Source organism: Neofelis nebulosa, chromosome 8, assembly GCF_028018385.1.
Source record: "Neofelis nebulosa isolate mNeoNeb1 chromosome 8, mNeoNeb1.pri, whole genome shotgun sequence".
Classification (NCBI taxonomy): Eukaryota; Metazoa; Chordata; class Mammalia; order Carnivora; family Felidae; genus Neofelis; species Neofelis nebulosa.
The window spans coordinates 5,585,075-5,604,355 of NC_080789.1; the positions used below are offsets into that span (position 1 = coordinate 5,585,075).

Consider the following 19,281-nt stretch of genomic DNA (forward strand, 5'->3'; position numbering starts at 1 on the left):
CCCCAAAGTAGATATCTTTTCATCTCTCCCCCCTCTCCCTCCCCTTCCTTCTTTCCTGAACATTTTCTAAGCCCTGACATATGACAAGAACTGTCATAGGTACTGAGGATAAAGAGGTGGGCCCAGCAGAGGTCCTGCCCTGATGGCACTCACAGTCCGGTGGGGGGGGGGGGGTAAAGAATTTTAGTGGCTTGAGGCAAACACTACCAGAACGGAAGTGCGTGTGCGGAAAGCATAGTGAGCACACAACCCGAGGTGCCAGGAGGCCTCAGAGGGGACAAAGGCACGGATGCACTGAATTCTGCCTTGTGAGGGGGGAAAGGAATTCCTGTCAAGTCGGACTGGACGCTGTGCTTCCTCACAGTGAATCACAGGGTCACAGGCATCTACCCGGGAGTCTGGAAATACAGATCTCTAGGTGGCCGAATGTCTGCCAAAATTTGAGCATTTCTGTTTCCAAGGGAAAAGGGGAGAATAGGTGGGGGTCGGCCAGCAGCTGCCAACACCGTTCAGCAGCCCCACGTGTCCGGTGCCCTCCGGACGCGTCTTAGCTGACCTTTCTGATCCTGCAGAGCAGCGTGGATCGAGGGGCGTTCCTGCTGAGCCTCTTACCCTCTGCCACATTGGCCTTCGGAAGTGTGTGCCTGGACATTCCCGCAAGGAACACTGGAAAGTGTTGACCTCGAAGTATCCTAACCCAGAACTTCGCCTCTTACGTCGCCTCACGCACAAGCAGTATTCTGTCGTGTCCACTTGCCTTTCCTGAACGGGGAGGTGAGCTTTGATTGTCCAGTTTGCCCGCTTTCTGTCCCCCTTTTGTGAGCCGCCTGTTGATATCCTTTGCCCGTTCCCCTGCTGTGGGTTGGTCTTCGGGTGACTCGTGGGCGCTCTCTCTGTATGGAAGGTACTAGTCCTTCGCCTGCCTTAAGTGCCGTCAGTGCCTGCTTTTCCCTTTGGCCACTTGCCTTCCGTTTTTACTGGTGGTAATTCTCAGTACTGAATTCCTTTTTCTTGTTTAAAGTAAAAGTCTCCTAGCACCTTTTGCCTCCCCGAAGGTGGGGACCGCGAAGTGTTTGGCTGCCCTCTGTCTCCTGCGTGGTGGTGCACATGGAGGTGACGTACTTGCATAATTCATATTAAATGAGCGCTGTTCATGGGGCAAACCACAGACCTGGGACCCCTGTTTCCTTTTAAAACAGTTTTTTTGCTTTATGTTCAAATCTGAAGGATTGCTCTGGACCTGACTTTATATTCATGAGGCTCTTCTTCTGTCGTGTGCAGTCTGCGGTTAAGCAGATCAAATGAGTTTTTTCTTTTTACTTCTGATCTTATACTTTTAATTTCCAGCTTTGCGGTGTGCTTTCAAGAACAGTTTTGCGTTTCCCCGCTGAAATCCCCTGTATATTCAGCGTGTTGTTAGGTTTGCCTGTGATCTCTTGAACGTGTTCACCGTTCCTGCTTTACACACCTGATCATTTCTCCATCTGTTCTCTCTGTGGCTCTTCTGGTTTCGGCCTTGGTTAGGTCACCTTTTCTCATTTCACTTGTCTCGCAGTTTTAAAAAGACTTAATGGCACACATTTGTATATTCTAAACGGATGCAGAAAAGGTTGTCAACTTGCCCTTCGGAAAGATGATATCAGTTTGTACTCCCACCAGCCGATTATGTGAGTGTCGTTACTGCTTTCCTTTCAAACCTTGGGAGGCGCGTTAGGCACGTGAAAGAGTTTTCCTTTTACTGTCCCCTAATTTCAAGCCAATATTTCTGATGACTTTTAAATTAGAATTGTTGATTGCAAAGGTGGTGCTTCTTGGGAAGCAACTAAAACTAGACGTGAAAAGCCCAAAAAAAGGTTTCAAGGTGGAGACAGAAATTGACAAGAGAGGCTCCTCCGTGACCCTGGGGCCGGAGGAGGAGTTCGGGGCTGGGCGGGCAGAGGGCGAAACCAGGTTCACCAGCCCACGTGGAGCCATGCAGCCCCTCCCTGTGGATCGGCTGCTTCTGAGATTCCGGGGACTGAAATGGAGTTGGGGGGGGTGCCGGCGGGGCCCCTGGAAATCTGGGACGTTTAGGTCTCTTCACGCTGGGGGCTCCTACTCAGTCCTCTTCCCCGCATCTGCTCCCTCCCAGGTGAGCCTCTGACTCCACGTCCCCGCATCTCTACGCCTCACGCATAACCAGAGCGATAGCCCCGTTCTGACTTCCCTCCTGAGCTCCAGATCGAATCTCCAGGTGCCTCTCTGACCTTTCTGCCTGGGTTCATCTGATGGGCATCTCAACCGTGAGCCGGCCAAGCAGAGCTCTTCGTTCCTGGCGTTCTCCATCTCGGTGAATAGCACCATCATTTATGTGGTTCTTCGAGCCCGGCCCCCAGTTATCCTTGGTTTCTTCAGGCTCTGCCCTGCTGAGCCGATCAGTCAGCAAAACCCCGTCCACTCTGTCTCTTGACTATACCTCCCATCTGTCTACTTTCCCCCCCTGCCCCACATCCAGGGCCACCACCTGGTTTAAGCCACAGATACCTCTTCTCGGACCCTTGCAGTCGCCTGCTCTCTGGTCTTCTTCCTCATTTCTTGCCCTTGTGTAATCTACTCTCTACGCAGCAGCCGGCGTGATTTTTGAAGACAACATAGGTTAGAGGGGATCACCGCCCTGCTTGAACTCTCCCGAGCTTTCCCGTTGCCTTTGGAGACAACCCCAGGTTCTTGTGCAGACACTGAAGCACCACCCACCCCGATCTCAGCAATTTCTGCCCTCCGTCTCACGCGACACACGCATGCTGTGTCCACGCTGGCCCTTTGCTTTCCTGGACACATCAAACTCATTCCTGCGCAGGCGCTTTACCTGTTGCTGTGTCCCCTCTAGCTCCTCGTCTGGCTGGCTCATTTCATCGTTGTGGTTCAGCTCATCACACACCTAGAGAGGACTTCCCTGACTACTGCACCTAAAACGGCTCCCCCCTGGCTCTTCGCCGTGTTCTTTCTCACCGTCTTTGTGGCACTTCTGCCTACCATTATTTTATCGCTTATTGATTATCTGTTCCTTGTCTTTACTCTTTCCTCCAGATTCTAAGCTTTACAAGAGCTGATCTCCTCCGTCTGGTTCACTGTAATACCTCAGTGCCTAGAGCATTGGCTGAAATATGATGGGTGCTCAATACATATTTTTTGAATGACTGAATTATACTTCCTTAAAAGTCAGTGTTTCTCAGGGCTCCCTTCTTCTCTTCGTGGCGTGCTTCCCCCATGGCTTCTACGTGGCCAGTTCCCCCACTTCTGATCTCTAAATGTTTGTGTTCAGCTTTCAAGTGGACATTCCCACTCAGAGATCCCAAAATGAATTCATTAGTTTTCCCATAAACTTTTTTCTCATCCGTTCCAGTATGTATTGCTATATACGAACTCCTGTAAATGTAGAAGCTTGGAATAGCAGTGATCATTTATTTTGCTCACAGATCTGCCATTGGAGCACTAGGGACTTTACCTGGTCTATTTCAACTTCTCGTTCATTCACTCCTACTTTTCCCTCCGTGCCCATCATCTTAGTGTAGACCTCCATTAATACGTGCCTGAGCATGCTGTTAGTTAACGACGTGTCTCCATACTGTCACTGGGTCCTCCCCTTTCTGTCCCTCCTACATGTGATGTCAGAATTCAGTTTAAGAATGAAAATTGGGTGATGTCATTCTCTCGATGGAAGTTCCAGCTTGGTGTCCCATGACCAGAGCATGAAGCTGGATGGGAGCCACTGGGATTTGGCTCCTGCTGACTTTCGTAGTCTCGTCTCCGGGCTGATGCCTCCTAGGCTTGTCCCTCCGTTTGCCTCAACTGGCTGTCCTCCACAGCACCCCCCTGCTTCTAGCCTCTCTCACTCTTGGGAGCACCAAGTTCCAGTTGAAGTTGTCACCTCTTTCTTGTAAGCAGCTTTTCCTGAGACCTTCAGCCTGTCACCCCAAACCAGCCACCCTCTTTTCTAGGTCTCCAGTGGGTCCTGGTAATGTGTGCCCCTCCCCAAGGAGGCAGTGGGCATGGTGAGCGAAAGGCATCCCAGTACCTGGCATAGGCTTCCTGGGTGCTCGGTGAGCATCAGGGAAGGTGAACATTGGTGAAAGCTCATGCCAGAGAGGCATGATACCTGGATAAGAAATTCTCATTTGAAGGGAAATAACTAGAATCATCCTTCCCTGGCTCCTGCTTGTGAATGAGTTTATAAAAGAAGAAATGACGTTAAAGACATTTAACACACATCCAGAATTTACTATGTAAAGCAAAGCTACTAAGTGAACTGTAGTCACCAAGCCTTTGCAGTCTCATAAGTCAATAGAACAGATTTAGCAAACTACCTTTCGTTTTAGGCTCCTCTTTCTTGAGTAGGTTGTAAACTATCAAAAGGGAACAATCACGTGCTCATGCTTATGAAACTGACTGATACCATGAGTGGATTTGTACTTACTGTATTTACTTGTTCCCACGGCCGTTTCCATCTTAGACAGAGAGGATGGAGGCTGGGGTGTGTCAGCTCTCCTCTGGTGACACGGGGACCCCTGGGATCTACAGCGCCACGGGCCCCACGTGGCTGCTTTTCCTCCCAGGAAGGGCAGTCCCCCCCCCCCCCCCCCCCGCCTCCGGGAACTTATTTAGCACCTTCTGATATTCTTTCGTTACCTTCCAGGGAACCAGCCATTCTCATGCCTTCCTTGTCTTGGAAAGGGAAATGATCTAGATTTGAGAGTTACACGTTTTCCCCTCAAAAAAGTGGCAAGGGGGTGAGAAGTGAATATGATATTTTGAAGATTTATTTGAAATGATACTGTTCTAATTGAATTTTCTTCTGAAGACCATCTTCTTTGCTTATAATGATACATGTCCTGGACAGGGAAGATTATCTTTGCTTTGCTTTTTCTCTTTAACGTGATTACTGTTATTTTATATTGACCAGATTTCAGAGGTAAAAAATGGCCGTAGATTCGCTGTTGCAAGTCAAGCAATGCTTAGATGCGTAAAGTGAGCTACAGTAGAAGAAAGAGTGTTTTAGAAGTTTGTGGGATCCTAGTCCGCAGTGAAGTGGTTTTGGAGATCTTTGCTTTAAGCACGTCTAATAAACAACTGTATCTCTTTGACAGCCACTGCTATTGCAAATCCGATACTGTCCTTCTTAGATGTCAAACGGATTTTATTTCAAAAAATTACCGATAAGGGAGACGAGTTGAGAAAGGCCTTTCAGCTGCTCGATACCAATCACAACATGACAGTGTCGAAGAGTGAGCTGAAAAGAATTATCACAACCTTCCTGATGCCTCTCACAAGAGAACAGTTTCAAGATGTCCTGGCTCAGGTACTGTATGCACAAGCGACTTAGAATAACCCAGTTCTGGAAAAGATGGGGTTGGTTACTGCAGCGGGCATTGTGTTCTGGTTTTTTCCCCCCACGGTTCCAAGTGAGTGGTTCAAGTTTTGTTTATTTTTCACAATTCAGTTTAAATCTGGCGGATGTGGGGTGATCAACATGGACGCGAGTCATGTTTTGTGTGGACCACTGGTACAGCTGTTTCCTTTAGTTTTTTTTTTTTTTTTTAAGGCTTCCACATAAAGAGTATTTGGTCAACTCATATTTTGGAAGTTAGTATTTTGACATTTGTTCTTGCATTGAATGAATGGTTATTGAGCACCTACTGTATGCTGGACCCAGTGCAGAGCAATCAGACACAGGCCTGCCCTTGAGGGGGTCCCGGTCCCATGAGACGTATTTGCAAGTGTTGCTCAGCGTGGGCATCACAGGCAGGAGAGTTACCTAAAAATGGGGGGGTTGTCCAAGAAGGCTTTGGGGAGGAAGCAGTGTTTTTGGTCGCATTGTGATGGAGGGGTGGATATTAGCCAGATGAAAAAACGGAAGGGCATTCTAGGCAGAGAGAATAATAGCCCAGGTGAAATCATGCATGTCAGACTCAGCATGGCATGTCTATTCAGAGAACTGGGTAGTGCTGTTTGTATCAGAAGCAAAGGGATACGTGTCAAGTTGTGGACAGGGGGGCCAGTCCTGAAAAGTACCATGCAAAGGAGTTCGGCTTCTGTCCTGGAAACCGTAGGGGGCCAAGGGTTTGCAGCAGGGAAGATGGAGAACAGGCCTTTGGGCCTTCCGGTGGGGTACCATACCAGGGGGCTGTAAATAGTCAACATTTGGTGGGTGAGCCCTCAGGGCCTTTAAAAAAGGAATGCACAATACAATAGTAATTAAACACTCTCAAAATAAATCCATAGGGAGCGATGTCATAATATAAAGTAGAAAAGTTGGCTGGGAATATCAGTAGTGTGACTTCTAACCCAATAACCCAATTATTAATTCGTACACACACACACACAGGCACACGCACGCGCGCGCACACACACACACACACACACACACAAATATACATGTTTTTACTCATTTATTACTTCTTCATCAGAGTCTGGCATTTTATAGTATTTAAAAGCCTATTTCCTTCTAGAATTTGGTGACTACCTCCACCCAACTCAGTTTGCTTTCTTTTACAGGGGAATTATGTGTTAGGAAAACAAACAGCCCAGAGAATTTCGGGTGTTCCTGAATTCTAGTCTTAATCTCAGGGACTGGCTCTTCTTCCTTTGGCTGATTTAAAATGAAACTGTAGACCTATTTGTTGTTTCTTCTTGAGCATACCATGGTACTGTTTCAAGGATTTCTCTTCCTTTAATTTTGTTTTTCACTGAATGTGGGGTTTGTAGCCATTCTTTTCAAATACATATATTTTTCCTTTATCTTCTCTGAGACATTTTGGTATTGTCCCCAGACCCTTGAGGCTCTGTTCATTTTAAAATCTTTTTTTCCCTATTTTTCAGATGAGATAAGATCTGTTGATCTGTCTTCAAGTTCAGTGGCTCTTTCTTTACATCTCTGTTCTGCTCATAAGCTCATCCAGTGAATATTGAATATTAGACATAGTGTTTTTCAGTTCTAGAATTTCCATTTGGTTCTTTTTTTATAATTTCTATTCATATGCTTACATTTTTTTCTTCAATTATGGGCGTATTTCTTTTAACTCATTAAGCAAGGTTAAAATAGCTGTTTTAAAGTCCTTGAGTGAGGGGCACCTGGGTGGCTCAGTTGGTTGCACATCCAAGTCTTGATTTCGGCTTAGCTCATGATCCCAGAGTTGTGGGATCAAGCCCCACGTTGGGCTCCATGCTGAGCACACAGCCTGCTCGAGATTCTCTTTCTCTCTCTCCCTCTGCCCTTTTCCTCCACTTGTGCTCTCTCTCTCTCAAATAAAAATTAAGAAAGTCCTTGAATGATAATTCTAGTATCTGGATTGTCTCAGGGTTGGCCTGCATTGTTTTTTTTCCCTTAACGAGGGTCACATTTTTCTAGTTCTTTGTACTTGAGTGTATAGTTAAACTGTGGTTTGTGAGCATAATTCGTTCAGGAAACATGCTTGCAATCCAAAGCACTGATATATCAAAGCAAATTTCCCCGTAAGGAATAATGGAAACTCAGATGATTTGTTCCACAACCCAAAAATATTCACATAAAAATGATGACAATACTGTAATATAATACAAAATAATAAAGAAAAAACAAAGCAAAATAAACAAATTACCCTGCACTTGCCTTTGAAAACCTTCTTGGCTGGTATGAGGAGACAAGAGAGAGGAGGGTTATTGTGTAGGACGACTTTCACTATCACTAACGGAATCACTAATATCTATTGGCTCAATGGAATCTTTTTCATTTCATGCAACTTTAACAAGGAATATATCCGATAACACTTGCTTTTGCCTTCTTTTGAGGGTTTCACAGAAATGTGACATTGCGTTGTCATTCAACAGATTCGTCACTCGCACTGCTATAGCCTTATTTGGGTGATGCTTTTCTACAAAATTTTGTGCTGTTTCCCCCATTTTACACGTATCCATAATCTCAGTTGAAGTGAGGATTCCTCTGCCTTTTCCTCCTCCTCTTCTGTAACAAGATGTAGACGCAGACTTCTTATAATATCTTGCAATTTCGGCCACTCATGTACTTTGTTCATACTTCTTGATTTCCGTCTTAACTTCCATAGTAATCATCTTCTTCTTCTTCGCACCCTTCTTTTCAATCATTTTCTGTGTGGGGGCCATTGTATATGCTCACACGGATGTTGACTATAGTAGAGCATTAATAAACTCTTATCATATACCATACATAACGTGACTGGCAATTAGGCAGCAGAGGAAAGGGTCTCTATCTGCAGACAGCCTGACCTAGAAGGAAGCAAAGCATTCCTAAGCTTGCTCTTGTCTGGAAAAGCAAAGGACTGTCTGTAGGTGCCTCGAAGTGACCAAAAATACACTGGTGCCAGTTGTGGGCACCTTCCAACGTTCTGAAAAATCACTGATTTCTGCCAGACACCACGGCCTGAGACTGAGCATCTGAGCATGGGAGACAATCACCCACAATCCCACAGAGAGAGAGAGAGAGAGAGAGAGAAACCATTGGCTCAGTTGTGATCATGTGACTTTCGATGTCACGTACTACTCATATTGCAAGGCATCACTCATTTATCAAGTTAAAATTTTATTAGAAATGTTTGCTCATCTTGCGGAACACTCACAGAACAAATTACTCACAATTCAAGGTTTTACTGTATTTGGATCACATCCCAGACCCGTGTTACCCAATAGAAATGCAGCGTGAGAGGTGCCTGGCTGGCTCAGTCGGCGGAGCACGCAGCTCTTGATCTCAGGATTGTGTTCACGCTCCACACTGGGTGTAGAGATTACTTCAAATTAAAATTAAAAAAAAATTTAATACATAGTATATATATATATGTATATATGTATACACATATGTATATATATGTATACACATATACATATAGAGTGACTCACACATGTAACTTAAAATGTTTTAATGGCCACCTGAAAAGAAATAGGTGAAATTAATTTGAATATTTTAATTTAATGAACGTGTCCAAAATGTATCATTTCAACATGTTATCACTATTAAAAATCGACAATCAGTAGTTATTTTGCATTCTTTTCTGTGTACGAAGCCTTCAAAACCTGCTATACACTTTATACTCACAGCCGACTTCAGTCTACACACTTAAGTTTCCATTGGAAATATTTGATCTATATTTAGATTTCATAAAATTTATAATTAAAATACAAGTTTAATATACTTAGTCGTTGCAAACGTACTTCAAAGTTTTCCAGTCATGAGCAGGGGAGAGGCAGAGAGAGAGAGAGAGAGAGAGACACACAGAATCCGAAGCAGGTTCCAGGCTCCAGGCTCCAAGCTGTCAGCACAGAGCCCGACGCGGGGCTCAAACCCACGGACCGCGAGATCGTGACCTGAGCCGGAGTCAGACGCTTAACTGTGAGCCACCCGGGTGCTCCTCATTGAATTAATTTTAAAATTTAAATTAATGAGCATGAATAAAAAGCTTCAGTTCATCAGCTGCCCTAGCCTCGGTTCAAGTGCTCGACAGCCACATGTGACTGTGGCTGCACATCAGACAGTATAGGGCTGAACACTATAAATACTGTGCTGTGGAGACTGGATTCTGTTACATTTCTCTGAAGACTGTCGATGCTCCTGCTCTGGCGGCAGTTAACCTGCAAACTCTGTCTCGCCGGCAGTGAGCATTTGCTTGCATCTGAGTTTGGCCCTTTTGTTTCTCGGTGGGTCTCTGCGTCCGGCTTGCACATGCCTGGTTCGGGCATCCGTTGGAAACTTGGACAGAACTTAGAACAGCAAGTGGGTCTCCTCCTCTCTCCTGTTTGAGACTTCCCTCACATTTTTAGTGGCCGTGGTTGCTTCAGGTTCTGCACACCGGTTCTTCAGGCCAGAGGGACTGGGTTTTCTTTTGGGGTTTTAGCTGCTGTGCTGGGGAGTGACTGTGGCTTACTCTTAGGCTCAAAGCCTTTATGAATGGGAAACTCCCTCCATACTTGTCCCTTTTCCTGAGTTTTGAATTTCTCCAAAGTCTTCCTGCTTTCGTATTTGCCAGTTTATAGTTGTTTTGTGCGGGAGATTGATCTGTTATGAGCTGTATCTACCACAACTTCTGCTTTATCAGATTTTAAAAGCAGTCACAAATTTACAGAGAAATTGGAAGTTTAGTGGGAAGAGCAGTTTTTTTTTTTCTTTCCCTGACCCATTTGGGAGTAAGCAGCCCCATCACCCCAAATATTTCAGTGTGTGTGTCCTTCAAAACAAGGATAGCCTGGGGCGCCTGGGTGGCTCAGTCCCTTAAGCATCCGACTTCAGCTTAGGTCATGATCTCACCGCTCATCGGTTAGAGCCCTGAGTCAAGCTCTGTGCTGACACCCAGAGCTTGGAGCCTGCTTCGGATTCTGCGTCTCCTCTCTCTTCCCCTCTCCCATTCGCTCTCTGTCTCTCTCTTTCTCAAAACAAAACAAAAAAAAAATCAAAACAAGGGTAGCGTTCTACATAACTGCAATCTGACCACCGAAACATGGATATTAACATGAGCTCATGACTACCGTCTCAGCCCCAGGACCCAGCCTGGTTTTGCCAGTCATTCCATGTAGGTCTTGTATGATCCAGGTCAGAATCACGAATTGCATTTGGTTGTCGTATCTCTCCAGTGTCCTTCAGTCTAGAACAGTTCCTCAGTCTTTCCTTAGCTTTCCGGACCTTAACACTGAAGATTACAGCATGTAGCATGTCCCGGTGTGAGTTTATCTCCTGTCTCCTTATGACTAGATCAAGGCTTGCATCTTTGGGCAGGAGTACTGCAGAAATGCTGCTGTGTTCTCACTGTGTTTTATTAGGTTGCGCTGTGATCCTACTTTGTCCTGTTACTGTTATGTTCACTTTGATCACTTGAGTATCTGTGGGATACTGGGATCTGTCAGGCTTTTTCGTGGTAAGGTACTCTTTATCCACTTTGTAATTAATAAGCATTTTGTGGGGAAAATTTGAAACTATGTAAATATTCCATTCCTTACCTAACTTTCATTTATTCATTTACTGTTTTTATATTTGCAAGGACTCAAGATTTCCTCTTTTATCAAGTGGTTATGATCCATTACGTTCTTCATTTATTTTGATTTTTATTTAAAAAAATTTTTTTTCAACGTTTTTTATTTATTTTTGGGACAGAGAGAGACAGAGCATGAACGGGGGAGGGGCAGAGAGAGAGGGAGACACAGAATCGGAAACAGGCTCCAGGCTCCGAGCCATCAGCCCAGAGCCTGATGCGGGGCTCGAACTCACAGACCGCGAGATCGTGACCTGGCTGAAGTCGGATGCTTAACCGACTGCGCCACCCAGGCGCCCCTATTTTGATTTTTAAATTGCCTCCACTTTGACCAGTAGGAGCCCCCTCCTGCTGGTTTGTGTCCTTTTGGCATGCCCCTATCATTCTCAGAGCACTTCCTTCGTTTCCGATATAAAATATTCCAAACTCATCTGTACTTTCCTTGCCTCAGTCCTGGAATTATCCATTTCCCTAAATAGCTTTGGTCCTTTCAATGGAAACGAAATTCAGAATCCAGAATCTGGGCACTGGGGCTGCTCATTGCCACTGGAACGGCACTCCAGGCCTCTCGGTGGGCAGAGCTCTAAGGGTACATTTCCCCCCAATACACATGTATACGTGCATTTACATCTCTGTTCATTTCTGTACCAACCTCTCTCTCTATTGAAAACCACGAGTCTACACAAGTAATGCCAATTCTAATCCTACCTCTCAGGGTTCTTTCTAATTTTCTTGCTTTTTCATATTTGCAATTGCCTTTTCACACGACGAGAAGCTTGGATTTTGTTATTCTTAGTATATTTCCTTATTCGATCAGTCTCCCTGGTGTGTGATCATCTCCCATCCCCAGAGCCTCGCCCTTGCGTGTGGATGCTCTCTTCACCCCACTTGGGTCATGTCCTGCTCTGGACTCCCATGGTCCCCCCAGCATGGCAGACGTTGTTTTTTCTCTGCCCTATCAGACTCTAGGACTGACTTATTAGGGAGGGAACAGGAAAGCAGGAAAGAGAGAAGAAAGATGAAAACCTTTTCTCCTTAAAAAAAAAGTTTCCCCTTTATTCACTTTAACTAAAAATTTCACAAATAATACGTATCAATGATTTCATGTGTCACTTTTGACTGTACCCACAGTTTTAAAAATCTGTTTATTTTGAGAGATAGAAAAAAAAGTGCAAGCAGGGACGGGCAGAGAGGGAGGGAGAGAGAGAACCCCAAGCCGGCTCCACGCTGTCAGCGCAGAGCCTGATGTGGGGCTCGATCGCAGGAACCATGAGATCATGACCTGAGCGGAGACCAAGAGTCAGATGCTTAGTTGACTGAGCCACCCAGGCACTCATGTATCTATATTTTTATTAAAAACTTTACTAAGATATAATTTATATTATAATAAAATTCACCATTTAAAAATTTACAAGGTACTTGTTTTCTGTATATTCAGGGTTATACAAGCATCACTACTGTCTAGTTCTAGAAATTTTCATCACCCCCAAAAGAAGCCCCGTACTCATTAGTAGTCACTCCCCATTTCCCCTCCCCTAGTCCCTGATAACCATTAATATATTTTGTGTCACAGTAGATCTGCTTCTTCTGGACATTTACTATAAATGGAGTAATATAATCCATGATCTTTTGTGTCTGGCTTCTTTCACTTACCATCATGTGTTCAAAGTTCATCCGTGTTGTAGCATGAATCAGTACTCACTTCCTTCTTATGGCCGAATCGTGATCCATCATATGCATAGACCACCTTTTGTTTATCGTTGGCTGATGGACCTTCGGGTTGCTTCCACTTTTTGGCCTTTGTGAACAACGTTGCTATGAAAATTCACGTACAGGGGTACCTGGGTGGCTCAGCCGGTTGAGGGTCCGTCTGTTGATTTTGGCTCAGGTCGCGATCTCACAGTTTGCGAGTTCGAGCCCCACATTGGGCTCCACGCTGACAGCGTGGAGCCTGCTTGGGATTCTCTCTCTCTCTCTGTCTGCCCCTCCTCCACATGTGCCCTCTCTCTCTCTCTCCAAATAAATAAATGAACTTAAAAAAATTCACGTACAAGTTTTTGTGCGGACATATGTTTTAACTTCTCCAAGGTACGTGCCTAGGAGTAGAATTGCCGTGTCATGTGGTCATGTTCTCTCTCGGTTTTTAAGTTTTTATTTAAACCCCAGGCAGTTAACACACAGTGTAATCTCAGTTCAAGTGTGCAATATATAGTGATTCAACACTTCCATTCAGCACTCGCTGTTTATCATGACACGTGTACTCCTTAATCGCCATCACCTGTTTCACACACACCCTCCCCCACTCTGGCGACCATCAGTTTGTTCTGCACAGTGAAGAGTCTGTTTCATGGTTTGCCCCCCTCTGGTTTTTTTCCCTCTGCTCGTTTGTTTTGTGTCTTAAATTCCACATACAAGTGAAATCATATGGTTATTTGTCCTTCTCTGACTGACTGATTTCGCTTAGCATGATACTCTCAGCTCCATCCACATCATTGAAAAAGGCAAGATTTCATTCTTTTTGATGGCTGAGCAATATTCGATCACACACACACACACACACACACACACACACCCCACATCTTCTTTATCCATTCATCAGTTGGGCTGTTTCCATAGTTTGGCTGTTGTGGATAGTGCTGCTGTAAACATCGGGGTGTGTGTATCCCTTCAAATCAGTATTTTTGTGTCCTTTGGGTAAATACCTAGTAGTGCAGTTGCTGAATCGTAGGGTAGCTCTTTGACTTTCTGAGGAACCTCCATACTGTTCTCCAGAGCGGCCGCACCAGTGTGCATTTCCACCAACAGTGCGGGAGGGTTTCCCTTTCTCCGCATCCTCGCCAACACCTGTTATTCCCTGTGTTGTTGATTTCCGCCCTTCTGACAGGTGGGCGGTGGTAACTCGCTGTGGTTTGGATTTGCACCCCCAAGGGTGAGGGCAACTGGTACCGTTCTCTTGTTTTTAAGGAACATTTGTCCTTGCAAACCCGGTATCAGTTTCCTCATAAGCTTGATTTGACTGATACTTTATTTATACCAAATGGAGAGTTAAGATATTTTTCCTGCTAATGTCTCCCTATATTCATGATCTAATGTTAATTTAAAATTTTGACAACCTTCCCAAGCTAATCAGCTATGCAGGAAGAGGAAAAGTACAGAAAATGTGAAATGTGTATCCGTTTTTAAAAGCTACATCTGTTTTTAAGAGAAGTCACTGAGAGCTGTAGAGATTCAGAGACTTTAAAAACCAGGCCCTGGTAGTCTAGCTGAAAGAATAAGCATGGCTTTTCTAGAACCTCGAGCTCCCGTGACCGCGTGTAAACCGAGGAGGCTGGAATGGGGTGCATTTTTAGGAGGCCAAGTCCACTGGGAATGAAGAGCAGGGTTTCTCTTTCCAGTCACTGGAGTTCACAGGGCGGGTGACTTTTCTAGATTTTTTACCAGCGAATCTCTTTTCCAATAGTGAATGTAAGCCTAACCGGAAACATAGAAACCGGTAAAATATTTCAGGGGGATTTCACTGTCAACATTAGGTAAGAGTTTTCCAGTTACAGTGAATTCACTTCAGCTTCAATTTTATTTTAAGAACCACGTCGAGAATGTTTAAATGTCGGACAGTTTTGGAGACTGATCAGGGCAAGAACGGTGTGGCATTGCTGGCAGGGCATCGCCCTGTACCTTAGTTTCCACTAACGGTAGAGTGAATCTTTTTACGAAGGTGGCCCCAGTCTCTAAACGTTAATAAAAATTTTATGAAAGAAGTTGAATTGGCAAAGAGATTCCAGAGAAGAAAACCACAGCTGTGGTCTGGTCCCAGAGGTCGTGCTGTGTTGGGGAAAGAGATGTCTCTGAAGACACTTGTCGACATGATGGATGTGGATTTAAACACTACCCTCCCCCACCCCAGTCTGAGAGTTTACTTTTAGTGATTCATCGTTGGGTGGTTACGATTCTTAAACATGTTTGCCAGAATCACAAATACTGAAAAAGTGAATTCTTAGCAAAGAGCCTCTCCTTCTAGACTAGATTCTTCGGTTTGTTTAATGGACTGAGCTTTGGAGGCTGGACATAATGCAAAAATGTATCTGCCACATTAGACTTTTCATTAGACCATAAGTAACAATGTGAAATGTGACAAAAGCTTCAATAGGTTAATGGACTTTCTCCCTCCCTCCCTCCCTTCCTCCCTTCCTCCCTCCCTCCCTCCCTCCTTCCTTCCTTCCTTCCTTCCTTCCTTCCTTCCTTCCTTCCTTCCTTCCTTCCTTTTCCTTCCTTCCTTTTCCTTCCTTCCTTCCTTCCTCCTTTCCTTCCTTCCTCCTTTTTTTCCTCCTTCCTTCCTTCCTTCCTTCCTTCCTCCCTTCCTTCCTTCCTCCCTTCCTTCCTTCCTTCCTTCCTCCCTCCCTCCCTCCCTCCCTCCCTCCCTCCGTCTTCCTCCCTCCCTCCTCCTTCCTTCCTTCCTTCCTTCCTTCCTTCCTTCCTTCCTTCCTTCTTTCCTTCCTTCCTCCCTCCCTCCTCCTCCTTCTTTCCTTCCTTCCTTCTGTCCTTCCTTCCTTCCTTCCTCCCTCCCTCCTCCTCCTCCTTTCCTCCCTTCCTTCTTTCCTCCCTTCCTTCTTTCCTTCCTTCCTTCCTCCCTCCCTCCCTCCCTCCCTCCCTCCCTCCCTCCCTCCCTTCCTTCCTCCTTTCCTTCCTTCCTCCTTTCCTTCCTTCCTCCTTTCCTTCCTTCCTCCTTTCCTTCCTTCCTTCCTTCCTTCCTTCCTTCCTTCCTTCCTTCTTGGCAGGGTGGTTAGCACAGTGACAGGAACTTGGGCTCTGGAGTCACAGAGAGTTCTGGCACTTAATGGTAGTGCCGTGCAGGGAGGTCACATCCCTGTTCTGTGAAATGTGGAAAACGACCACACCCTCAGAAGCTGGTTTTGGGACTAGAGGAGTTAACTCCTGTAAAACACCAAGGGTAGTGCTTGCGCCCATCTGTTGGGTATGAGCTCTGCAATTGTACGTTTCCCCCCTTGTCATGAAGCCTTACTCCCCAAACCATGAGGCCTCCTGTCTTGGAGCAGCACACACACCCTGTTCTCGCCCTTCTTCTGTGGGGTTAGGCAAACTCTGAGGTGTCTGCCCCAAAATTACATCTCCTAATAAATACTCTATCTGAAATAGAAATCACGCATGTGCTTTTCAGGAAACGTCTTCACGAAGGCCCACACCGTGAGCCACTCTCCCTCTGGTCCCATTTTCTAGTCACACATGTTTTAAATAGAAAAGAGAAATTTGTCCTTTGGGGAAGACTGAGGTAGCCGTGTAGGCTTTGAGGCTGGAATTTGAAGGGCTAAGTGAACATCAAACTTGACTGTATAGACGTGGGAGCCGCTCAGCTGTATGGGAAATTGTACTTTGTGTGTTTGTATGAGGCTTCATAAAATGTATCTGTATTGGTTACACGTCTTTTTTTTTTTTTAATTTTTATTTTTTAACGTTTATTTATTTTTGAGACAGAGAGAGACAGAGCATGAACGGGGGAGGGTCAGAGAGAGGGAGACACAGAATCCGAAACAGGCTCCAGGCTCTGAGCCGTCAGCACAGAGCCCCACGCGGGGCTCGAACTCACGCGAGATCATGTGAGATCATGACCTGAGCCGAAGTCGGCCGCTCAACCGACTGAGCCACCCAGGCACCCCTGATTACACGTCTTAACTTTAGTTTCCGAATCCTTTTTTGGGGGAGATAATTATTTTCACTTTTTAAACAATTAGACTCTTTCTTTAGAAGTAATTTCAAACCTCCAGAAAATCTGGAAGAATGAGAATAGTGCAAATAGTACCCATAGACCTTTTACCCAGATTTGCCAGTTGGGAACATCTACTCTCATTTGCTTCTCCTGTGATCTTTTGTTATCTATGTGTGGTCTGTATGGAGACGCAAACGGTGTACAAGACATACACACGGTGTACGTAATTTTTTTCTGAACTCGTTGAGAGGCAGCCGCTTATGTTATGGTTATTTACTTGTAAAAACTTCACTGTGTATTTCCTAAAAAGAAGAACTATTCTCTTACATAATCACAGTAATCAACGTTAGTAAATGAAACACTGAGATGCTACTTTAATCTATAGCCCGTATTGACCCACTTGACCCAATAATGTCCTTTATAGAATTTTTACTTTAAAAATGGCTTTTTTTCTACCTTAAAAGTATATGAATGTACGGAAAGTTCACATGACCCTCAGACGGTAAACCTGTGCTGTGGCCTCACCCTTTTGGGGAAAAAAAAAAAAAAAAATATATATATATATATATAATATATACGTTTATACATATATACATATATAAGTACATATAAAATGTATAGTAGAACATATTTCTACTAATTTTACTCTATTTTTAAAATTTTCTTTATTTTTTTTTAATGTTTATTTTTGAGAGAGAGAGAGAGAGCGCGCGCGCGCAAGTGGGGGGAGGGGCAGAGAGAGAGGGAGACACAGAATCCGAAGCATGCGCCACGCCCCAAGCTGACTGTCAGCACAGAGCCCGACGTGGGGCTCGAATTCACAAATCGTGAGATCATGACCTGAGCCGAAGTCAGATGCTCTACTGACCGAGCCACCCAGGCACCCCTATTTATTTTTATTTTCCAGAGAGATCCTGTGAGCGGGGGAGAGGGCGAGAGAGGGAATCCTAAGCGGGCTCCACTCTCAGTGTGGAGTCTGAGGAGGGGCTTGACCCCATGACCCCGGGACCATGACCTGAGCGCAAATCAGGAGTGGGACACTCAACCAACGGAGCCACCCAGGCACCCCTAATTTTACTCTATGTTTTAGATAGAACTAGATTTCAGATAAGTTTGTAGACAACTGTTGACTTTTAACTGATCACAGATTGGCCTGGCATTTATGCTATTTGTACCCGGATTATTGAGGATGTGTGTCAACTCAGACACCTAGGTGAAGTAGCTGTGCCTCCTAGAATACCCACCCCTCTGTTGGCATCCTGTCCTACACCATGAGAACTCCTGTGCGGTCTACTACTTGGATCTGAATCCTCTAACGGGCTGTCATTCTTGTTTGAATGTAGATCCCCCTCACCAGCTCTGGTGCCATTCCTTACCTCGAATTCCTGTCCAGGTTCGGTGGGATGGACCTACGTATAAACGTTATAAAGAGGTAAGTGGTTTCGTTTGCTCATACGAAAATGCGAATTATGGAATGACAAGAGAGAGGCTATGAGGTCATGAGAGCTAATCAGGTCAACAGATATGTGTGGAAGATGAGTTGGCAGAGCTTGTCCATATAGAATTTAATGGAGTTAATCCCCAGTCAAACGCATATGTAGACAAGTCTTTAGTAGCCTCAATGTAGGATGCATTTTAGAACAAAAGAAATAATACTGTGTTGGAAATGGAAACGTAACAAATTAAGACAGTGCTAACACGTATTATGTGCAGTGTACTTCAGGTTTGGAAATAATACATTTTAATTTTGAAGTGAAAATGTTAAGATGCAAAATTTAAATTTGTTCATTTTTATTTTCTTTCTAATGTCTCTCATTCAAAAGCGATCATGTTTTAGGAGGTAGAAATGAAATATTTTTTTAAAGAGGTCCCTTGGCTTCTGTAACGGTAGCACGCGCTTGGGGCTCGCTCACTTTGCCTGCAAAAGGGGAGTGTTAGAGTATGAACTCTCATGTCTCTATCAGCTGGCAGGTTCTTTGATTCTAGCATGTGATTCAGGAAAGGCCATTTTAGTAAACAAATTCCTCGGATTATCTGACTCTAAATGAATAAACCTCATTTTCTCAGGAGTTGTGCAGTCGCAAGAGTTAACTCTGATCCTGAAGCATTAGCAAGTTTGGGTGTGGTGGCTTTCCTGACGGAATCGGTCGTGGATGCAAGCGTAGGTGTAAGAAATCATGCAGCAGAGGGGAGGCAGGGCAGGGATTGTTCAATGGGCGCGAGTTTCAGAGACGTGCACAACAGTGTGCATATACTTCACACTGATGAACTGCACGCTTACAAATGATTAAGGTGGGAAATTTTATGTTGTGCGTGTTTTTTGGTTTGTTTCTTTTGATTTTTTATCACAATTAAAAAAAAAAAATCCGTGCAGCAACGCCAACACGAGTGACGAAGTATTAATCCCTAGGTAGCCGGGGACTGCTCTGTGCTCTGTGTAGTTAATGGTCCGTAAGTGTTGGGCTGAGATCATCTCCAGATTTATTCAAAAGAACGACTATTTGCTTTATAAACTGTATTTTGATGCTCCTAACCTAAAGCAGTCCCCATCTGTGA

The 19,281-nt window shown here is 44.8% G+C and overlaps 1 protein-coding gene across 9 annotated transcripts in view; it reads left to right on the forward strand.

The window, feature by feature from the left end:
- EFCAB6 (EF-hand calcium binding domain 6) overlaps positions 1 to 19,281 on the forward strand; it is a 247,752-nt gene that overhangs the window by 26,206 nt on the left and 202,265 nt on the right. For all 9 annotated transcript variants that reach the window (XM_058741086.1, XM_058741090.1, XM_058741083.1 and 6 more), the window contains 2 exons: positions 5,124 to 5,335; positions 18,069 to 18,157. In XM_058741086.1, the coding sequence (XP_058597069.1) occupies positions 5,124 to 5,335; positions 18,069 to 18,157 (301 nt within the window). The remainder of the gene's footprint in view (positions 1 to 5,123; positions 5,336 to 18,068; positions 18,158 to 19,281) is intronic.